Below are 22632 nucleotides of genomic sequence, written 5' to 3'. Positions count from 1 at the left end.
TGCAGAGTGCTATTGCATTTGTGTTTTTGCGTTTGTATTATAAAAGGCTTTGCTGTTTCTTTGATTTCCAAAAATGGTCTTGTTGAATTTAAATCTCTGAAAGCTAGAACTAGGAGTAGGCAAAGATGGTAGTTGCCTATGGTGTCGTTGGGAGAGGGGACACATTTACAGTATGCGCTTAAAACTAAAAACAGGAAAATTTGTATTGCCCATATTTTCAAAAAAAAAGTTTACATCAGCTTTTAGCCAAAATTGAAAAGAGACAAGAAAAAGAGCCATGGTCTCCAAGAAGACATAGTACAAAGGTATATTCTTATCACAATCATTCATGGTTGGGATCGGAATACTCATCCTATATAGTGCGGACAAGAATAGGCCTTTTCTATGATAGTGCCGGCCATGTGCAGTCCGCAAAATGTGGAGCGCACACGGGCCAGTATCCGTGCTTTGCGGATCCGCAGTTTGCGGACCGCAAAACACTATGGTGATGTGAATGAGCCATAAAATGGGCTTTGGGGGCCCTGTAATATGTTTTGCTATGAGGTTCTATGAAATCTGTGTATGCTCCTGTTGGAAATCACAGAGCATTAGTGCATTGATGACGGAACAACGCCTGTGACGCAGAAAATAGATATAGAGTCATGGTTTTTGCAATGATTTTTAAGTGTTTTTGTGGCTTTTTTTGCTCATTGTGTCATTTACCACCAGGCAATTTTTATGGCACTTTTGTATGCCTGTTTTTTTTTTTATGAAAGTATGTTTCCCTTGTAATGTCATTTCTTTTGTTGAGCAGTAAAAACACCATACAAAAATACCATTAAAGACGCCAACACACATTGCCTTCAGCAGGGCAAAAAAAAACTAAAAAACAATGGATATCTAAGGGACAATAATGCAAGAAAATGAGGGGATAATGCCCAGTCCAGAGCATGTGGCCGAAAACCACACCTCAAGTGCCAGAAGCGCCACTAGAAAAAAATGTATATTTGTGCAGCATTTCCCATACAATTCTAGTGCTGAAGCGAACTATGCACATGCAGGGAGGACAAGGAGAGTCAGGATCAGCAGCAGACAGAATTAGGACAAAATATGAGCATGATGTTCCTCAGGATGAGCAACATGATCAATGCAATGCATTTGTATATTTGCAACATATGCCTCGTGCACAAAACTGAATTTTTTCTGCATCCAGTCCAAAAATGTCCACATGTCTATCCTGAAAAAAAAACAAAACATGTTCTTTTCGTGTGTGTTTTGCTGACAAGAATAGGCATTTTGACAATGGGGCCCGCAGAAATTGCTGTATTCGTATTTTGAGTATCCACGGTTTTCAGACCACAAAATACTTACAGTCATGTGCAGGAGGCATTTTACAGATAATATCTATGCTGTGCTAAAAAGAGGATGTCCACTTCAATTTGAAGACGAGAAAAAATGGTTATTTAGTATGTAACTGGTGCTATACTTGTAATACTTCTCCGGTATCCAGTAAAACCTACTGCAGCCGCGTATTACTGTAATACATCTTATTAAGTCCCACAGATTTTTTTATTTGCTACAATTGTATTACAACATACTTTAATCCCAAGTCAATCATAGACTGCAATGTACTTAACATTTCCTCCAAACAGCAGATAACTAGGAATTTTTAAAGAAGATTTCAGCTCCTAAAAACTTGAAAGAAATAGCTTGAAGTCTGATACATTTGCAGATCTACATGAAAGAACAACGATAATGTGACTATGAAATTATTTGTAGTTCTTTCATCCCACCTGACACTTCACTCTGAGCGTGTGAGAATAATGATATTAAAGAAATCTTGAAATTAAGATTTTCATCTGTGTGGATCCAAATGGAAACAATAAGCAGCTTAAAAATCAAGTGGTTTATTTTACTGTGCTGTAAGTTGGGATAAATAAATAAAAAAATGGTTTTATGTGTTTTAGGCCTCTTTCACACTACCGTTTTTTGTTTCCGTTTTGCCGGCCGTTTTTTGCGTTCCATATACGGTCCGTATACGGAACCATTCATTTCAATGGGTCCGCAAAAAAACGGAATGTACTCCGTAGGCATTCGGTTTCCGTGTTTCCGTATCTCCGTTCCGTGCAAAGATAGAACATGTCCTATATTTGGCCGCAAATCACGTTCCGTGGCTCCATTAAAGTCAATGTGTCCGCAAAAAATACGGAATGCATACGGAAATGCATCAGTATGTGTTCCGTATCCGTTCCGTTTTTTGCGAAACCATCTATTAAAAATATTATGCCCAGCCCAATTTGTTCTATGTAATTACTGTATACTGTATATGCCATACAGAAAAACGGAACGGAAAAACGGAACGGGAAAACGGAAACAAAAAAAAGGGAACAACGGATCCGTGAAAAACAGACCGCAAAACACTGAAATAGCCATACGGTAGTGTGAAAGAGGCCTAAAGTTAATACAAAAACTGAACTGATAATTTCTAGGGACTTCAAAATAATGCCATACACAAAATCTTTGACATTTTAAAACATTCTGTCCAACTCGAGTTTTGCGTAATATCCGACTTCTGCTGGGGCATGAAAAACTTGCCTTAGAAGGGCTTTTTAGCAATTTGATAATGCAGTAATATATGTATAATGTAATTTGGGACTTAAAGGAGTCTACATTTTTCAAACCAGCACCTGGATCTGAATACTTTCGCAATTGCATGTAATTAAAAATATCCAGTGAGCTATTCAATAAAATGTATCTGTATAGCGCCACCTGCTGTTTGTACTTTTCCTTATTTTTTTGGCCTTCTCACTGAGCTGGTCGAACATGCTCAGTTTAAATCTTCAACTGCCACCAGTCATATGTTCTGTTAGAAGCTGTGACAGTTACAGGGAGAGAGCCGCAGCAGAAAGGACCCCCCCCAGGCTGGCTAAAGATAATCTAGTAGAGCCGTTGGAGCAGTGAATGTGGAGATCTCTGAACCCATGAGGCAAGGGGCTGTTCTAGCTTTGTTAGAAAGATATTGTCATGTACTATACAGTATGTCTGATTTTCATTTTTTTACATCAATTCCGGCATCACCCTTTTAAAAAAAAAAACTTCCATGGCAAGGATGTCATGTCCTGAAAGAAGCCGACTATCAGGCTAAACTTTAGTTTATCGGGAGAGTTTTAAGGTGCCATGTGGATTTTAATATATGATTACATGCAATTTTATATCTGTGAGCATAAATAATATTTTTAGACCTTTTATGTGGTTGGAGTTTGTTTTGCTAAAAATTAGGTATGTGACATTGATATATTTGGACTTGTGGAGACATTTTGCCCGAACCAATGTTTGACATTTTATTCCTGGGAGGAGTGCAGTAGTTGAGCTGGCCCTATTGGCTAGGTTCACAGTCTGTTGCGCAGTGCTTCATATACAGGATGTTAAGCCTTGAATGCAAAGGAATAAAATATAGTTCCTATAGACAGGTATGAGGCTTCTAGAACACTAATGAAAACGATCACCAGAAGCTTCCTGGCTTTGCAACAAGAAGAATCATCCCTCAGAGATACACATTCTCTGTTCATCATTGTCTAACCCTGGGGACATACATCTACTCCCACTGTCCCTTTTGGCAACTTTTATGAGGTTCTCTAGCAGCCTCATACCTGACAATTCTGTTCTGGTTATGGCATAATGTGGAGAGATCCACTACATGCTATACAGTGGTGTTTGAAAGTTTGTGAACCCTTCAGAATTTTTTAGATTTCTGCACAAATCTGACCTAAAACTATATCAGATTTTTACACAAGCCCTAAAATTAGATAAAGATAACCAAATCCAACAAATAAGGCAAAAATGTAATTGTTTTCATTTATTTAAGAAAATGATCCAATATCACATGTCTGTGAGTGGCAAAAGTAGGTGACCCTTTCCTTTCAGTATCCGGTGTGAACCTCTTGTGAAACAATAACTGCAACTAAACGTTTCTGGTAACTCTTGTTTAGCCCTGCACATCTTCTTGGAGGAATTTTTGCTTCAACTCTGTTTTGTTGGTGGGTTTCCTCCCATGAACTGTTTGCCTCAGGTCCTTCAACAACAATTCTGTTAGATGAAGGACATGACTTTGTCTTGGCCATTCAAATACTTCAACTGTATTCTTCTTTGTCGTTAGCAAACCTGCGGATGGGCAGCAACCATTTTCTTTTTTAAGGGTAGCTGCTTTCTCCTTGCTATGCTGCCTTGTACACCTTTGTTGTTCAGTGTCCTCCTGATGGTGGACTCATGAACATTAACATAATATGCTAATATGACAAAGGACTTTAGTTGCTTAGAGGTTACCATGGGTTCCTTTGTGGCCTGATGAGCATCAATGACTCTTCTTATGAGGTCCTCAGAAATCTCCTTTGTTTGTGCCATGATACACTTTTGCAAATGTGTTTTGAAGATCAGACTTTGATAGATTCCTGTTCTTTAAAGGGGTAATCCAGCATTTTGATATTGATGGCCTATATTCAAAATAAGTCATTAATATCAGATCGGAGGGGATCTGACCCTGGCACCCCCACCAATCCGCTGCTTGAAGAGGCTGCCACTCTCACCAAAGCTCATGTGAATGTTTCAGCCTCCTCACAGCTTACCAAGCAGCGTGCTGTCCATTGGATTGTTGCTGTGCTTAGTATGGCAGCTTGGGCCCATGGCCTCACAGAGCACTGCAGCCTCTTAAAACAGCTGAATGTCGGGGGTGCCAGACCTCAAACCCTGAAGATAGGTCATCAATATCAAAAACCCCAGATAATCCCTTTAAATATAACAGGTTGCCCACTCACACCTTATTGTCATCCTATTGATTAAAAACATGTCTGGACAAATTTTACCTTCAGATTATCTGCTAATTCTAAAGGTTCACATACATACTTTTGCTATTCACAGACATGAGCAATCAATACATGACCATGTCTAATATTTGATTTGGCTATCTTTATCTACTTTTAGGACCTGTGTGAAAAGCTTATGTAGTTTTAGGTCAAATTTATGCAGAAATGTATAAATGGTCACAACAAGGACTAAAACACTGATCCTGAGGTCTGAGCTGCGGTACCAGGCATACCACAAGTCACTTTGCATGGTTAAACAAGTGGCCATTATTCTGCTGACCAGTGGAATCGAAGGAGTCTGATCACCACTAAAGTTATACAAAAAAATAAAAATAATAATTCATTTATTTCCCATAAATCCTAGTTAGAATATCTAATTAACTTATTAGATATTAATTGCTGAAATTGCTCTGCTAGATTTATTTCAGCTAGAAGTTTAGGAGTGTGCACTTCCTCAGAAACGTGTCCTACTTGTTGCAGCTAGTGCCAGTTGGAGGATAGAACTTTAAAAAAAAACATGCAATGCAACAGCTCTCTGCAAACCAAATAAAGTACAAAAATGCATAATAATTGCTAGTGCTATACTTATAAATTAGAGATGCTTGGCAAATCATTTTGTACAAAATTATTTGAGCCCGTCTGCCACACGTCAAGGCGATCTCTGTAAGACGGGTTCCTAACACTAAATTCTACCTGTTATGTGCCATGACGGCTACCATACAATTCAGGGAGTGTAGGTTCCACATGCATGCTGGGCCTGCTTTAATTTCTGTCATCTTTGGTGCCAAAGTGACCTCCATTATATCCAAGGAATGCAGGTACCAACATGCATGCCGAGCCCACTCCACACCACTCCTGGTGCCAAATGTGTTAGGAACCTGTCTTGCAGAGATCGCCTTTACGTGCGGCAGACAGGCTCAAATAATTTTGTACTAGCAATTATTATGCATTTTTGTACTTTATTTGGTTTGCAGAGAGCTGTTGCATCGTATGTTTTGTTTAACAGTGTTGTTTTCAGCCATAGCAACGTGCCCCTGCGCATTGGGATGTGCTGACTGACCCCCTTTTTCTTTGCCGTTTGTACTGGAGGTGTGGCTGACACTTCAGTCATGCACTCCTGACCAGCCTGTCTGCCCGATAGGCTGATTATATAGCTTAGCCTGCTCTCCCTCATTCACTGGAAGCCATTTGGCACCAGGAGAGGTATAGGGTGGACTCTCATTGCATTCTTAGGTGGCCATTTGGCACCAGGAGTGGTGTGGAGTGGGCTCGGCATGCATGTTGGTACCTGCATTCCTTGAATATAATGGAGGCCACTTTGGCACCAAAGATGACAGAAATTAAAGCAGGCCCAGCATGCATGTGGAACCTACACTCCATGAATTGTATGGTAGCCGTCATGGCACATAACAGGTAGAATTTAGTGTTAGGAACCCATCTTACAGAGATCGCCTTGACGTGCGGCAGACGGGCTCAAATAATTTTGTACAAAATGATTTGCCAAGCATCTCTAATTTATAAGCATACCATTAGCAATTATAATGCATTTTTGTACTTTATTTGGTTTGCAGAGAGCTGTTGCATTGTATGTTTTGTTTTACAGTGTTGTTTTCAGCCATAGCAACGTGCACCTGCGCATTGGGATGTGCTGACTGACCCCCTTTTTTTTGGAAGGATAGAACTGAGCATGTTCTTCCGTCTCAGTGAGCAGGACAAAAAAATTCAAAAAAGAGCAACCAGCAGGAGGCGCTATACAGATAGATTTCATTAAATAACTTAGCAGCTATAATAAATTTTTAATTACATGCAATTATAAAAGTTTTCAGATCCAGGGGCTGGTTTCAAAATTGTAGAATATCATTTATGGGACAACCCCTTTAAATTCCCTTTCTTGTGACCAGTGTCCCAGATCCTGCTTTTTATTTATTGGCTTTTGCATTGGGATTCTGACGAGGATCCGAGACCACGAGGAAGCAGCGCTCACAAAATCCGCAATTATATGCCTTCACCCAGAGTTGTGCTTGGACTAGCACAATGTTATCTGGTAAGCAGGGTTGGCTGGGGGCCATGACACCCATTTACCTAGAGATATTTCACCAGGAAGCGCCCTTGTGCTCCACCATTGTGAGTTATTTATTCTGGACACTGGTGAGATTACCATCACTGGTATGAACCTGAGTCACTTGTCTGATCTCCATCCCTATAGTAAATGATCACTGTTAGTCCTTATTATCTATAGACAGGCAGATGATACAGCCTTCACGTGTTCATAAAGTTGGCAGGTCCTTTTCCACTATGTCAAAAAGCATCAATTCTAAGCGGATATGTTTCCTTAAAATATAACATTTCCCAAAACAGACTGTCAGCCCTGCACTATGTCACTCTGCATCAATATGAATGAAACACTCTTACTTCCTGAAATGCAGTTTTTGGCTCCACTTTCTTCCAGCTGGAGACTGGTGCTGTCATTGATGAGCAGTTTTACAATTTTTAGCATCTCTTTTTATTTCATATGAATTTATTATTTATTGTCGTCGTGTAGCCCTAGCCTAAAGATGACCTACAGCAGTGAAGAAAAATGGCTGGGTTGTTATGGAAACCTGGAGTAAAACTGTGTGTATGTGGAGACTAAAGGCCTGCGAGCTTCTATTGGTTGATAAGGGACATGTGACCGTGTGTATGGCAGTTGGGATATGAAGAGAAATCGATGGTTGCGTTTTTGAGTGATCACGGAACATACACACATATACACACACATACATACATACATCCTTCTTTATATATATAAAGATTTACTTATTCCTACATTAGAATCATCAAATATTCAAACACACACACACACATATAATGTAAAGTCATAATTTATTGATGCAATTTAATACAATCCTTAAAGGGCTTCTGTCACCCCACTAAACTGTTTTTTTTTTTGTTACTTATAATCCCTATACTGCGATTTATGCATACATACTGTAATTAATCATTTTGGTTCTGCAGATTCTGTTAAAAACCTACTTTTAAAATATGCAAATTACCTTGCTACCAGCAAGTAGGGCGGCTACTTGCTGGTAGCAGCCGCATCCTCCTATCCTAAAGACGCCCCCTCCACATGTTGATTGACAGGGCCAGCGAACGGGATCTTTCTCTGCTGGCCCTGTTTGCATTCAAAATCTGGCGCCTGCGCCGTACCTGTCTTCAGTCGGCGCAGGCGCACTGAGAGGAGGACGCTCGCTCGGCCGCTCCTTCCTTAATGCGCCTGCGCCGGGTGTAGATGTGACGTCATCGGCACAGGCGCATTGAGGATGGAGCGGCCGAGTGAGCGTCCACCTCTCAGTGCGCCTGAGGACGATCCCGTTCGCTGGCCCTGTCAATCAACATGCGGAGGGGGCGTCTTTAGGAAAGGAGAATGCGGCTGCTACCAGCAAGTAGCCGCCCTACTTGCTGGTAGCAAGGTAATTTGCATATTTTAGAAGTACGTTTTTAACAGAATCTGCTGAAGCAAAATGATTAATTACAGTATGTATGCATAAATCGCAGTATAGGGATTCTAAGTAACCAAAAAAAAAAAAACTGTTTAGTGGGGTGACAGAAGCCTTTAATGAAAAACATAAAGGTAACGTAGATAGTTATAAAGGCATGGATAACACATACAGACTGCGGCCAGGGAGAAGACACCAAACCCCGACGTGCGTTTCGCTGACGCTTCCAAGATGAAGCGTCAGCGAAACGCGTGTCGGGTTTTGGTGTCCTCTCCAGGTCCGTGGTCTGTATGTGATATCCATGCCTTTATAACTATCTACGTTACCTTTATGGGATTGTACTACACATGTAGTAACCTTTTGCTCAATTGGGGTATATCACTGTGACTTGGTTTCTTGTAATAGTTTGGGTTGCCTTCTTTTATTGTGTTTTTCAATACCATGGGCAGGATTAGGGTGGAGAATATTCAGTGTGGTATATGACTGATTATTGTAACTGTGATGCCCTACTCTGACTATGTGCGGAGGTCGGCCAGATTAGCAGCACGTGTTTAGTTTTTTGTTTTGTTTTGGAGTCATGCTAGATCCGCCTCCCTTCAGGTGCACTGGGTGGGGTCATTGGTTTAAATTACACTCACTCCCAGTGTTCCGTGCGGGTTATAGAAATCAGTCTGGCCTTGGAAGCAAGGAAGGAAGGATTGTCTGTTCCGGCTCAGATAAGATAAGTTTGGTTTCTGTTTTTGTTGTTTGCTGTCTAGGCTATTTGTGTGACGTCTGTCCCCTCTAGGTTCTGAGGGAGCAGGCTGCCCCTAATCCCCTTTCACCATCTCAGGCATTCTAGGGTATTTTCAGCCCAGGCACGAGGACACATTATTCCCACCTTAAGGGTCTGAATGTGGGCTTAGCAGTGTAGGGAGAGCTGTTAGGGATTTGCTAGGAGGTGACCTTATCCCCAGCTTCTCGCCTAGAAACTTGTTGGTTGGTTTATCTGTGTATCTGAGATCCTGTCCGCCGTGACAGTAACTACTGCATATTGATTATATTATACACCCGTGTGAGATATAGTTAACATATGACCGGGTGTATCTATGGGGAGAAGGGAGAATACTTTTGTCATGGCACTTCATGTATTGCTGCTAAAAAAATTTTTATCATGTTTTTCATGAGTATTGTATTAAATTGCATCAATAAATTATGAATTTACATTATATGTGTGTGTTTGAATATTTGGTGAATCTAGGTACGGTGTTGCACATATTGTACCAATTGTGGCTCTTTTATATTGGAGGGTCTTATTCCTACATCAGCCATAAACTAAGATATGTAATCCAATACCAATAAGATAGAAGCCTTTATCATTCCAGTGCCAGCGTTCCAACCAATACCATCCGGTCTGCACCCCTTAGGGGGGGCCAGATCTTAATGATGACCATCCTCATCTTTTGCTGGCTTTACTTTTTCCAAATCATTGGTCAAAGTCTCCATGTCCTAGAAATGTCAGCAAGATGCAGAGACAGGAGGAGCTGGATGTTCCTGATGACATATTATTAACATAGTAAGGCCTCTTTCACACTTGCGTTGTCCGGATCCAGCGTGTACTCCACTTGCCGGAATTACACGCCGGATCCGGAAAAACGCAAGTGTACTGAAAGCATTTGAAGACGGATCCGTCTTCAAAATGCTTTCAGTGTTACTATGGCAGCCAGGACGCTATAAAAGTCCTGGTTGCCATAGTAGGAGCGGGGGAGCGGTATACATACAGTCCGCGCGGCTCCCGGGGCGCTCCAGAATGACGTCAGAGCGCCCCATGCGCATGGATGACGTGCCATGCTATCACGTGATCCATGCGCTTGGGGCGCCCTGACGTCACTCTGGAGCGCCCCGGGAGCTGCACGGACGGTAAGTATGCTGCTCCCCCGCTCCCCGCTACACTTTACCATGGCTGCCAGGACTTTAGCGTCCCGGGCAGCCATGGTAACCATTCAGAAAAAGCTAAACGTCGGATCCGGCAATGCGCCAAAATGACGTTTAGCTTAAAGAGGACCTTTCACCGATTCTTACCCTATGAACTAACTATACAGACATGTAGAGCGGCGCCCGGGGATCTCACTGCACTTACTATTATCCCTGGGCGCCGCTCCGTTCTCCTGCCATGCCCTCCGGTATCTCCGCTCACTAAGTTATAGTAGGCGGAGATACCAGTCCCTAAGTTATGGTAGGCGGAGTCTGCCCTAGCGCTGGCCAATCGCAGCGCAGAGCTCACAGCCTGGGAGGTTATTTTCTCCCAGGCTGTGAGCTCTGCAATGCGATTGGCCAGCGCTAGGGCAGACTCCGCCTACCATAACTTAGGGAACGGAGATACCGGAGGGCATAGCAGGAGAACGGAGCGGCGCCCGGGGATAATAGTAAGTGCAGAGAGATCCCCGGGCGCCGCTCCACATGTCTGTATACTTAGTTCATAGGGTAAGAATCGGTGAAAGGTCCTCTTTAAGGCCGGAACCGGATCACCGCCTTTCAATGGGCATTAATTCCAGATCCGGCCTTGCGGCAAGTCTTCAGGATTCTTGGCCGGAGCAAAAACCGCAGTATGCTGCGGTATTTTCTCCGGCCAAAAAACGTTCCGTTCCGGAACTGAAGACATCATGATGCATCCTGAACGGATTTCACTCAATTCAGAATGCATTAGGATAAAACTGATCAGGATTCTTCCGGCATAGAGCCCCGACGACGGAACTCTATGCCGGAAGAAAAGAACGCAAGTGTGAAAGAGCCCTAACATAGTTTATAAGGCTGAAAAAAGACATTTGTCCATCCAATTCAGCCTGTTATCCAGCAAGTTGAACCAGAGGAAGGCAAAAAAAAACAACTGTGAGGTAGAAGCCAATTTCTTCATTTTAGGGGAAAAAAGACCCCTCTCTAGTAGCTATAGCCTGTAATATTATTACACTCCAGAAATACATCCAGGCCCCTCTTGAACTCTTTTAGTGAACTCACCATCATCACCTCCTCAGGCAGAGAGTTCCATAGTCTCACTGCTCTTACTGTAAAGAATCCTCTTCTATGTTTGTGTACAAACCTCCTTTCCTCCAGACGCAGAGGATGTCCCCTCGTCACAGTCACAGTCCTGGGGATAAATAGATGATGGGAGAGATCTCTGTACTGACCCCTGATATATTTATACATAGTAATTAGATCTCCCCTCAGTTGTCTTTTTTCTAAAGTGAATAACTCTAATTTGATAATCTTTCAGGGTACTGTAGTCCACCCATTCCAGTTTAGTTGCTCTCCTCTGAACCCTCTCCAGCTCTGCTATGTCTGCCTTGGCAGGACTATGTTCTCATTAGTGATGAGCGGGAGGTGCCATATTCTATTTCGTGATATTTAGCGAATATTCGATTGAATATTTGTCTTATATTCGTCGAAATCGAATATTCGTCATTATTCTATTCATCACGAATAATATGCGATAAAATTTTTCGCGTATTGCGATTTTAACTGTCTAAGGCAACTTTACTATTGGTTGGCTAATGGCTATGTATTTTTACGAATATTCGCTATATTGCTATATATTCTTGTTTTAGAATATGACGAATATTCTAAAAAACGAAGTTATAGCAATATAGCGAATATTCGTAAAATACACATATAGACTGTAATTTAGCTAATATAGTGCTATAAAAAAAAAATTATAGTCTCTTTTTTTTTTCTCTTCTGAACTTGGAAATAATTGACACTATTAAAAAAAATACTATAGCACTATTTTAGCTAAATTGCAGTCTATATGTGTATTTTATGAATATTCGCTATATTGCTATATATTCTTGTTTTAGAATATGAAGAATATTTAAAAAATGAAGCTATAGCAATATAGCCAATATATTCGTTATTTAGAATATTCGTCTTTTTTTTCCATATGAAAACATGATTCCTTCCTGCTTAACTTGCTTGTGGGCCAATGACTCATTGACCCACAAGAAAGAAGCAGGGAGGAATCATGTTTTCAGATGTTAAAAAATTACGAATATTCGACATAGCACTATATTCGAAATATTTGCGAATTAGCGAAGTTGCGATATTCGCGAATAATATTCCCTATTCGAATATTCACGCTCAACACTAGTTCTCATCACGGGCATCTATGCCCCTTTTGATGCAACCCATTATCTTATTGGCCTTGGCAGCAGATGCCTGATACTAGTTTCTACAGCTTAGTTTGCGGTTCACTTAAATTCCTAGGTCCTTTTCCATGTCAGTGTTACCCAGTGTTTTACTATTTAGTATGTACTGGTGACTTGCATTATTCCTTTCAATGTGCATAACCTTACATTTGTCAGTGTTAAACCTCATCTGCCACTTATCTGCCCAAGCCTCCAATCTATCCAGATCCCTCTGTAGCAGTATACTGTCCTCTTCAGTGTTAATTACTTTACACAGTTTTGTGTTATCTGCAAAAATTGATATTTTACAGTACAAATCTTCTAAAAGATCATTAAGAAAGATATTGAAGAAAATAGGGCCCAATACTGACCCCTGTAGTACCCCACTAGTGACAGTGACCCAATCTGAGTGTGTGCCATTAATAACCACCCTCTGTTTTCTATTACTGAGCCACTTACTTATCCACATACAGACGTTTTCTCCCAGTCCAATTATTCTCATTTTATATACTAACATTTTATGTGGTACAGTGTCAAATGCTTTGGAGAAGTTCAGATATACGACATCCATTGATTCGCCGCGGTCAAGTCTAGAACTTACCTCCTCATAGAAACTGATTAAATTAGTTTGACATGACCGATCCCTGATGAAGCCTTGCTGATATGGCGTTATTTGCTTATTTTCATTGAGGTACTCCAAGATAGCATCTCTTAGAAAACCTTCAAGCAGTTTACCCACGACAGATGTTAAACTTACCGGCCTATAGTTTCCGGGCTCTGTTTTTGGACCCTTTTTGAATATGGGCACCACATTTGCTATGCGCTAATCCTGTGGAACACTCCCTGTCAGTATAGAGTCCTTAAATATCAGAAATAAGGGTCTGGCTATGACATTACTTAATTCTCTTAGAATATGGGGGTGTATGCCATCTGGTTCCGGTGATTTGTCTTTTTAAGACGCCGCTGTTTTCTTCCAGGGTCAGACAGGGCACTTTTACTTTTACATCCTGCATTTCATCTAACAGTTTATTTTCCTCAGTGAATACAGTGGAGAAAAAAATATTTAATAGCTTTGTTTTCTCCTCATCGCTCTCTGCAACTCCCCCCTCATTACTCTGTAAAGGGCCAACACCTTCAGATTTATACTTTTTACCATTTATATAATTGAAGAACATTTTAGGGTTAGTTATACTATCTTTGGCAATTAATCTCCAAGTCTCTAGTTTGGCTGCTTTTATTTGTTTTTTACATATTAAATTCTTTTCTTTATAGTTTTTCAGTTCTTCCTCGCTCCTCTCCTGTTTTAGTGATTTAAATGCTTTCTTTTTGTCATTTATTGCTTTCTTTACAATTCTATTTATCCACATTGTTTTTTTTTCTTGTTCCTTAACCTTTTATTCCTATATGGTATGTACCTCTCACAATTAGATTTTAGGATGCTTTTAAAAATATTCCATTTTGTGGCTGTATTTCTATTTTTGAGGACTTTGTGCAGTTAGTTAGGCCTATGGCCTATGTTAGGTGGCTAAACTTTGCTTTTTAATAGATTTTTATTGTGATTGATATTAGATGATGTGGAAAAGGAGGAAAAGCAGATGGCAAAAGAAGGGCTCCCATCTGTAGGGCAGAAGAGTGCTGAGGTTGGAGAAGTGAGTACAGGCCCTGTTTAAAGGTGCATTAAAGGTGCCGCGCAGCCATTCATAATGAAGACCGATTATACAATGTGGTCTTCATTATTACATGAAAGGCAGCACGGCCACTCCGTGTGTCCCTACCCTAAGGCAGAGTGACCTGAATATACCTGATTTATAGCAATTTGTGACAAATTTTCTAGTCCAGTGGAATGATGTATCACACTGGATAGAGCAATGATGTGCTGTGTATAATGATGTTACTTACTGCTGTCCCTGGTGTCCTGTACAACATATCATCATAGAATCTAAAAGATAAATATATTACACTTTGCCATTTTTAGAACCCCTTTTTAAAAGTTTTCTTGCAGAAACTTCCTAATATACAATACCCTGTGTGAGAAGCAGGGCAGGAAAGAGAACAGGTTTTCACTGACTGCTTGTCATGGGAAACCACTCTTTTGTCCACATCTTCTTAAACTTTACATTAGTCTACAGAATAATAGACAGCGGTGGAGTGGATGTGAAAATTCAAGTCTCGCTGGTCTTGTAATTAATCTTTATAATGTCACCAAGCCTTTGGAATTCAGTGCTGAATAAAAATAGAGTAAAGAACAAATATTTTGTACGACGTAGCTCACAATAAAAAGATCATAGCTGGTAAGAACTAAGCACTGTCTTCCCTTGGAAGTGGCTTGGGCTTTACTTCTCTGATATTGTTCATGGACAGGTAAATACTGCATGTGTAGAACTGGGGCACAGCCCCCAGGAGCACCATAAATCAATGGTGAACATAATCTATAAATGCATATGTTTAAGGTCACATTATTATGACCACCAGCTAATATCCAGAGTAACCACTGTGTGCAGCATGGACAACAGCTAGATGGGCTCGGAGTGACTCAATAAAGTCCAGGTAGGTTGTCAGAGGTATCTCGAGTCATGCTGATTGCAGAGCACCCCACAGCTTCTGGAGGGAGCATGGGGAGGATCCATAGAGCGAACACCATGATCAAGGTGGATCCACAGGTACTCAATTGGGTTCAAGTATGGGGAATAGGGGTCCAGGGTAGTACTGGGAAGATTTGGTCATGCTCTTCCAACCAATGTTGGACATTTCTAGAAGTGTGACATGCAGCATTGTCTTGCTAGAAGATCCCATCAGCATGTATGGGTGTATGTGATCTGCAAGAATGGATTCCCAAATCAGTTGTGAGTGCCTTCCACATGGAGGAGTGGGCCCAGAAAATGCCTCAAAAATATTCCCCAGACCATAACACTGCCACCACCAGCTTGTGTTCTTCCAGCAATGGGAGTTTGTTCTCTGATGTTTCTCGTCTGACATGCCAATGTCCAACTGTTCGATGAAGCATAAAATGTGACTCAGAGCCTGGAAAAGGCAACCTTTTGTTAATCAACAGAGGTCCAATTCTGATACTATCCCAATAATTAATGTCTTTTCTGCCAGTGCAACTTTTTTTAGCAGAGGTACAGTGACATCCGTCTTCTTTGGAGCCACATACGCAGTCGAGGTCACTGAACTGTTGTTTTAGACACACATCTGGTAGCCCCTAGTTCATTTTGGCAGAGAGCTGCTCTACTGTAGTGTGTCGGGCCGCCATCGCGCACCTTAGTAGCTGACGTTCACCTCTCACATCAGTGGCAGGTGGTACTCCAAACTTTCCACATCACTTATTGGTAATGGTGCCATTTGTCCACTCACAATACACTTTCACCACAGCAGCATGCGAACAGTTCACAAGCTGCGCAATTTCAGAACTACTGCCACTCTTGGCCCGAAAGACAGCAATCATCCCTTTTTGCAGCTCTGATAAATCACTCCTTTTACCCATGACAGCCTAGCACACACCTTATATACCCACCAAGCCAGCTCACCACACGTGTGACTTCCTTCACGCCGAAAGTAGAAAGGGTTCATAATAATGTGACTCAGCTGTGTATATGACCATGATGGATGCATGATGAAGAGTCATTCTAGCGGTGGTCAGTAAGAATAACATTAGTGAGAGCACTATCTACAGCTAGCTCAAGATTGTATATTATATAAAAGCACACATACATCTATAGAAAACCTATTCATACCAATACAGAGGAGCTGCACTTGTGGCCACTTCTCCAAATTCTGAAAATTGAACCTGCTTTTACTCAAAGGGGTTGTCTCATCAAGACAACTCCGTTTTAAAGAAGCCATCTGGCTTTTAGTCTGGCTTCTGAAAAACCTACCAATCTTCCAATATCACTGGGGAACGTAGCATGTGGCTGAACATTTCCTATGAAGAAGCTTGGTTTCTGCAGCGATCTTGTAAGACAGCACCAGCTTTCCTGCAGAAATACACCTGAAATCCTTGGTTTACCAATCACCAGCTGATACAAGTAAGGAATGCCTGCAGTCCTACCATAGCATGGCCTGTTTATGCCATTTATTAGCTTTCTTGCAACTGACTGCTATTTTGGGATATGCTACAGCAGGGATCAGCAAACTTTGGCACTTCAGCTGTTGTTAAACTACAACACCCAGCATGCACACTTGCTAAGCTGTTCTCAGATCTCCCATGTTAGTGAATGTAGCATGCTGAGAGTTGTAGTTTTGCAAAAGCTGGAGTATCAGAGGTTGCTGACCCCTGTACCTTCATTCTACATTATTTTCAGCTTTGCACCAAAAGGATGTATTATTTTCGGTGTGTAACTATAATTCGTAGAACACCATAGCAAAATAAGATGGGGCTCCCACCTCCTAGTGTAAGAAAATTAAACCAGCAGCATAAATAGCAATAATTAAAGGTATAATAGCACCATATATCCGAATCCCACATTGTTATTTCCCACAAAAAGGTACAATTGGGGTCATTTGTCAAACTGGTTTAAAGTAGAACTGGCCTAGTTGCCCATAGCAACCAATTAGATTCCACCTTTCATTTTCCAAAGGAGCTGTGAAAAATGAAAGGTGGAATCTGATTGGTTGCTTTGGGCAACTAAGCCAGTTCTACTTTACACCAGTTTGATAAATTACCCCAAATGTTCTCAAATCTGACTGGGCCCCAGTCGCCAACCTCTGGGCTCAATAGCAAGTGCTATGGCTGCTACGGCTATAGTTCAACCCATGATTATTTTTGTCTCCTAAATCTTCATACCACGTACTACAGATCCCAGATTAGGCGACTGAAGCAGCTTAAAGGGGTTCTTAATATTTATAAAGGCTATACTTTCAATTATTTACATTACAACGAGTCTATGTGAGCCTATACCAGTGATGGCTAACCTCCGGCACTACAGCTGTGGTGAAACTACGACTCCCAGCGACTCCCAGTGTGAATATCGAGAACAAGCATTAAAACAACTTGAACTTGGGTCAATGAATACTTCTGTCATGTCCTCTTACCTTGATTTTGTAGAGAAGTGCACTGTGGTCTTGAAGCAGTTTCTTGGCTTCATCGTGGCTTTCCCCAATCTCTAGTAAATTTGGTACAGCTTCTCCCACCTGCAACTGGACTAGTTCTCCACTCTGTAAAAATAGATCCACTTTATTTTACCATATGTAGAAACAACATATTTTATTAATGGTTCAATTTCTGTAATTTTCATGAAGTAGCTACTGTAGGTTACACCAGCCATGCTATTATCTAGTCCCAGAGTCTCTAAGCTTCATTGAGATGCATAGTCTCTGCTGACTTCTCCTGTTAGGCTTTAGGTTAGGGCCCATTCACATGATCGTAAGCCGTCCATGCCTGTATTGTGGACTGTAAATGGCGGATCCTCAATATACGGGCACCAGTCCTGCAAATTTTGTATCAAGGATGCAAACCCCTTGACTTCAATGGGTCCACAATCCACAAGATACGGAGTGGAGGCACAGACTGGAAGCCCAAGTGCTTCAGTGGGATTTTGGGTCCGTGCCTCCGCACCGCAAAAGATAGGACATGTCTTATCTTTTGCTGTATATTGCGGATCACGGACCCATTCAAGTAAATGGGTCCGCGCCGCAATCCAGGTGCCTGGGGACGGATGGCTTACTTTTGTATGAATGAGGCCTTAAACATAATACAGTCTAAGGAAGGTTTGGAGCAAAAAAGTTAAAATAAAACAAAACAGGTTTTAACGCATCATGAGGAACATATCCACATCAAGTTATATTAAATCAGGGATATACTTTAGCATGTTATAGCTAATCACAGTATTTGATGTGGATGTTGATCTCATGGAACTGGCTAAACAATAACATCTATTCCCTTGTGGACAAGTTATTTGCTACAGGTTCGTTATGGATCCAATCCCCCCAAACAGTAAAATTGTATGTGCCCCAATAATGTGTCTGTTACACCTAATTTCTTTGCCGTTCTTCACCTTGTCACACTGTCCCCGACAAGGTCTGCCATATGTACACGATTTACACATATGCCAATTTAGGTTCATTGACTGTGCAACAGGCCGCCTGCCCCTAGGGCCCTTTAAGATGCGACATAGACATAGGAAATGCTGAGTGGTATAGTGCGGCCTAAAATGACCTTTTAAAATGTGTCACGGTGCTCCTACCTGGATTCGGCTGGACCCCAGGCTTTGTCTCTGAAGCAAACAAATAGGGGGAATAATTGAGGGATAAAATAATAACTTGAGCCCAGACCTTAAGATGTAGTTGAAAAGCAGCTTTACTTGAGTAAACTTTCATCAGACACAATCTTCCAACTTTGTCTTGGTCCCAGCAGGTTTTAGCATTTAAAACTCTGGCAGGCAAACTCATCTCTGCTACATATGTTGCTCTCTGGCTCTGCTGCACTGACAAGCTGACAAGCTGACTGTATGACTTTGCTTCTTCTTTATGCTGCACAACACTTGATAGTCTGACTCTATGTTTGGCCAGGGAACAATCCTTCTGGCCCCTGAGGCGTCAAGCTTTGGCCTCCATGTCCAGCAGAGCTTAGGATGCTCTGGCCCAGCACACCCTCTCTTGGAAGGGGGTCAGCTAGACCAACTCTCACGGTCCCCACCCTTCCTGCAGGAAATGGGACTCGGGGGTTAGAATGGAATGGAAAGCTCCATTCTACCTAAGCATAGCTCTGCCGTGTTTGCTGCCACCTGCTGGTGAACCAGGAACATTACACATAAACATAACAGTTGCAAACATTAGAAATGCACAGTGTATAGGACCTGAAATAAATACACAAGATGACATATATTAGCATACACTGATAGAAGCAGGGCATAGGAGTGGTAATGCTTTATTGTTTTGTTTGTTGGATGTATACTGATATTATGGATCTATTTCTCTTTATTTCTTAATTTATAGTATTGCTTTGCAAATGAGGAATGGTTTCTCCATCAACTCATGTATCAAAACAGTATTAGATGGTAATCTGTGCGTGTGGTGTAAACTGAAGCACTGGAGGAAAGGAGACAGGTCGGTGTAAATAAATAATTAGAGGGAAAGGTCTGTTCACGAAAGGATTACCACTGAATAGTAATAGCACTAACTCAAGACTAAACACTAATGGGACTCCGCTACTGAATCTTATGCTTCATCAGGCATCTCATAGTAATGAGTCTATTAACTGGCTACTAATATGTCATCAAATGTGCACATTCTCCAATGAAATGTGATTACAACACTTGCTGAGCTCCCAAAAAGCTTTGCAAATATACTATACAGTTGTTACATGGTTGATAATTTAACATTTTTGTTGTTGTATATTGTATAATTTAATTGCGTTTTAAACTGTTTAGTGCTTTTACATACAACAGGTAAAGCAGAAGGGACTAATGTGGACATGCTGGCTTTTACTAAAAGAAATAGGTTGACCTTGACAATGTTAAGGCGCATTTAGATGCGCCGACTGAGGAGGCAATTATTGGGAAGGAACCGTTCCTTCCCAAGAAGCACCAGGTTATTGTGTTTTGACCCTGACTCTGAGGGCTCATGCATATGACCATGATTTTAGTCCGCATCCCATCCGCATTTATTGTGGATCAGATGCGGACAAACTGGAAGTCCGTTCCGCAACTTCACAAAAAATAGAATATGTTTAATTCTGGTCTATTTTGTATAAGTATAGTACATTTCTCAAGGAGTAAAACAAAAAAATTGTGGATCCATAATTTGCGGACTGCAAAAATGGATATGGTTGTGTGCAGGAGCTTCACCCCAAAGCCTGCTGACAATTGGAACTATTCTGGGGACTATGACTAGTGATGAGCAGCATAGGCAATATTCGTTTTCAAGATATTTCGCGAATTTTTGCCATAAATTCGTAAATTCTAGAATTCGTGATCTCCAGTCATTATTTTCTTGATTGCAAAAATCGGCAATGAAATATGCGCGTATTGCGTGTGCAATACAGGCGTGGCTCACTTTTGCTACAATTTTCAAGCTGCTAGAAGTTTCCTGAGACTGGAGAAAATGCACAGCACAGTAATTCCTATCACACTACCTAACACCCTGCTCTGGAATCAGCTGCACTATATCACTACACTGATCTCCCACTAACTATCTGTATTATATATATGAGATAACTAACTAACTAACTAATGTAATTGAATAAGGATCCAGATGACTCAGAAAAGCACAGAGCACAGCAATGTCACTGCTCTCTCTCTCAGACCTGCAAAAAACAGCAGAAAATGGCTGCTGTAGAATTTCTTATATAGTACGGTGTAGGCAACTTTCCTATTGGTTGCTAGGGATGTTGCTAAGCTCAGACAAGGATATTGCAGCCTTCTCATTGGCCCACAAGCAAGAAGCAGTGAGGGTACTGCTGAAAAAAAGAAATCTAGAATATTTGCGATTACGAATATATAGCACTATATTCTACATCTTTGCAACTTCTCGAAGTGTCGATATTCGTGATAAAAATTTGCGATTAACATATTGGCGATGAACACTAACTGTGACCTGGGAATTCAACCTGAAAAATCCATACTTACTTGTGGGACGAAGAGTATGACCACGCGGTCATGTTTTTGCATGCAGTTTTGGGAGCCAAAACCTGGAATGACTTTAAAAAAAAGTTGTATTTGTCCTCTATACTTTTTCTCCTCTTATGATCCACTCCTGCACACATAAAAAAAAACTTTCTGCATTATCACGTACATGTGCATGAGCAAATGTGGCTCCTTGTCGCATCCTCGCGTCCATGTACGTGATGGGATCGGGCGGGTGCAGGAGCTGCACCCGCCCAATCCGCAGCACAGGCCCGGCTGCTACTGATAGCCGGGCCCCTGCTGCATCAGCCGGCATCGGTGTGTGTGGTGCTGCCGGCGGATTAACCCTTTCATGTGCGGCGGTCAGCGCTGACCGCAGCACGTGTGGGGTATACAGAGGGAGGGGGCTCCCTCTGACTTCATCGCCCCCCCAAGCTGCACTGGCAGGGGGTCGATGAGACGCTGACAGTTCAATTTAGTACAATACAGAATGTATTGTACTGAATTGAAACAGGGATCAAACCCTGAAAAGGTGAAGTCCCACAGTGAGACAAATATATAAAGTAAAATAAAGTAAAAAAAAGTGTTTTTTTATAATAAAGAAATTTAAGTTTCAAGTAAAAAAAAAAAGCGTCCCCTTTCCAAAATAATAATCGCCGCATCCGTATAGACCGGTTCCATAAAAATATCACATGACATAACCCCTCAGATGAACACTGTGAAAAAAGTAAAATAAAAACTGGGCTAAAAAAAAACATTTTTCTCACCTTACATCACTAAAAGTGCAACACCAATAGATCAAAAGGCGTATGCCCCCCAGAATAGTACCAATCTAACCGCCAACGCATTCCGCAAAAAAATAAGCCCCTACCTAAAACAATCGCCCAAAAAATAAAAATAAATATGGCTCTCAGACTGTAGAGACACTAAAACGTTTTTTTTTTGTTTCAAAAATATTAGTGTATAAAACTTTAATAAATAAAAAAAGTAGAAATATTAGGTATTGCCACATCCGTAACGACCTGCTCTATAAAAATATCACATGATTTAACTCCTCAAGTGAACACCATAAAAAAAACGGTGTGAAAAAAGCCATTTTTTGTCACCTTACATCACAAAAAGTGTAACACCAAGCGATCAAAAAGTCATACGCACCCCAAAATCATACCAATCTATCCGTCATCTCATCCCGCAAAAAATGAGACCCAAATGAGGCCCAAACAATAAAAACACTATGGCTCTCAGAATATGGAAACACTAAGGCTGCGTTCACACGGGCGAGATTTCCGCGCGGGTGCAATGCGGTAGGTGAACGTATTGCACCCGCACTGAATCCCGACCCATTCATTTCAATGGGGCTGTTCAGATGAGCGGTGATTTTCACGCATCACCTTAGTCCACTTGATCGTGTAGCCCGGCATCTCCTTCTGTCTCCTTTGCTGAACAGGACCTGTGGTGAGCATTAATTACAGGTAAAGGACCTTTGGTGACGTCACTCCGGTCATCACATGATCCATCACATGATCTTTTACCATGGTGATGGATCATGTGATGACCGGAGTGACGTCACCAAAGGTCCTTTACCTGTAATTAATGCTCA

At 41.4% G+C, this 22632-nt stretch overlaps 1 protein-coding gene across 2 annotated transcripts in view; it reads right to left on the bottom strand.

The window, feature by feature from the left end:
* Nucleotides 1-22632, bottom strand: part of CCDC141 (coiled-coil domain containing 141) — a 177989-nt gene that overhangs the window by 138326 nt on the left and 17031 nt on the right. For both annotated transcript variants that reach the window (XM_040441010.1, XM_040441011.1), the window contains exon 2: nt 17503-17625. In XM_040441010.1, coding sequence (XP_040296944.1) covers nt 17503-17625 — 123 coding nt within the window. The remainder of the gene's footprint in view (nt 1-17502; nt 17626-22632) is intronic.

The sequence above is a fragment of the Bufo bufo genome, chromosome 7 (assembly GCF_905171765.1).
Source record: "Bufo bufo chromosome 7, aBufBuf1.1, whole genome shotgun sequence".
Classification (NCBI taxonomy): domain Eukaryota; kingdom Metazoa; phylum Chordata; class Amphibia; order Anura; family Bufonidae; genus Bufo; species Bufo bufo.
The sequence above is the reverse complement of the archived record's forward strand: the minus strand, read 5'-3'. Positions and strand labels throughout refer to the sequence as shown.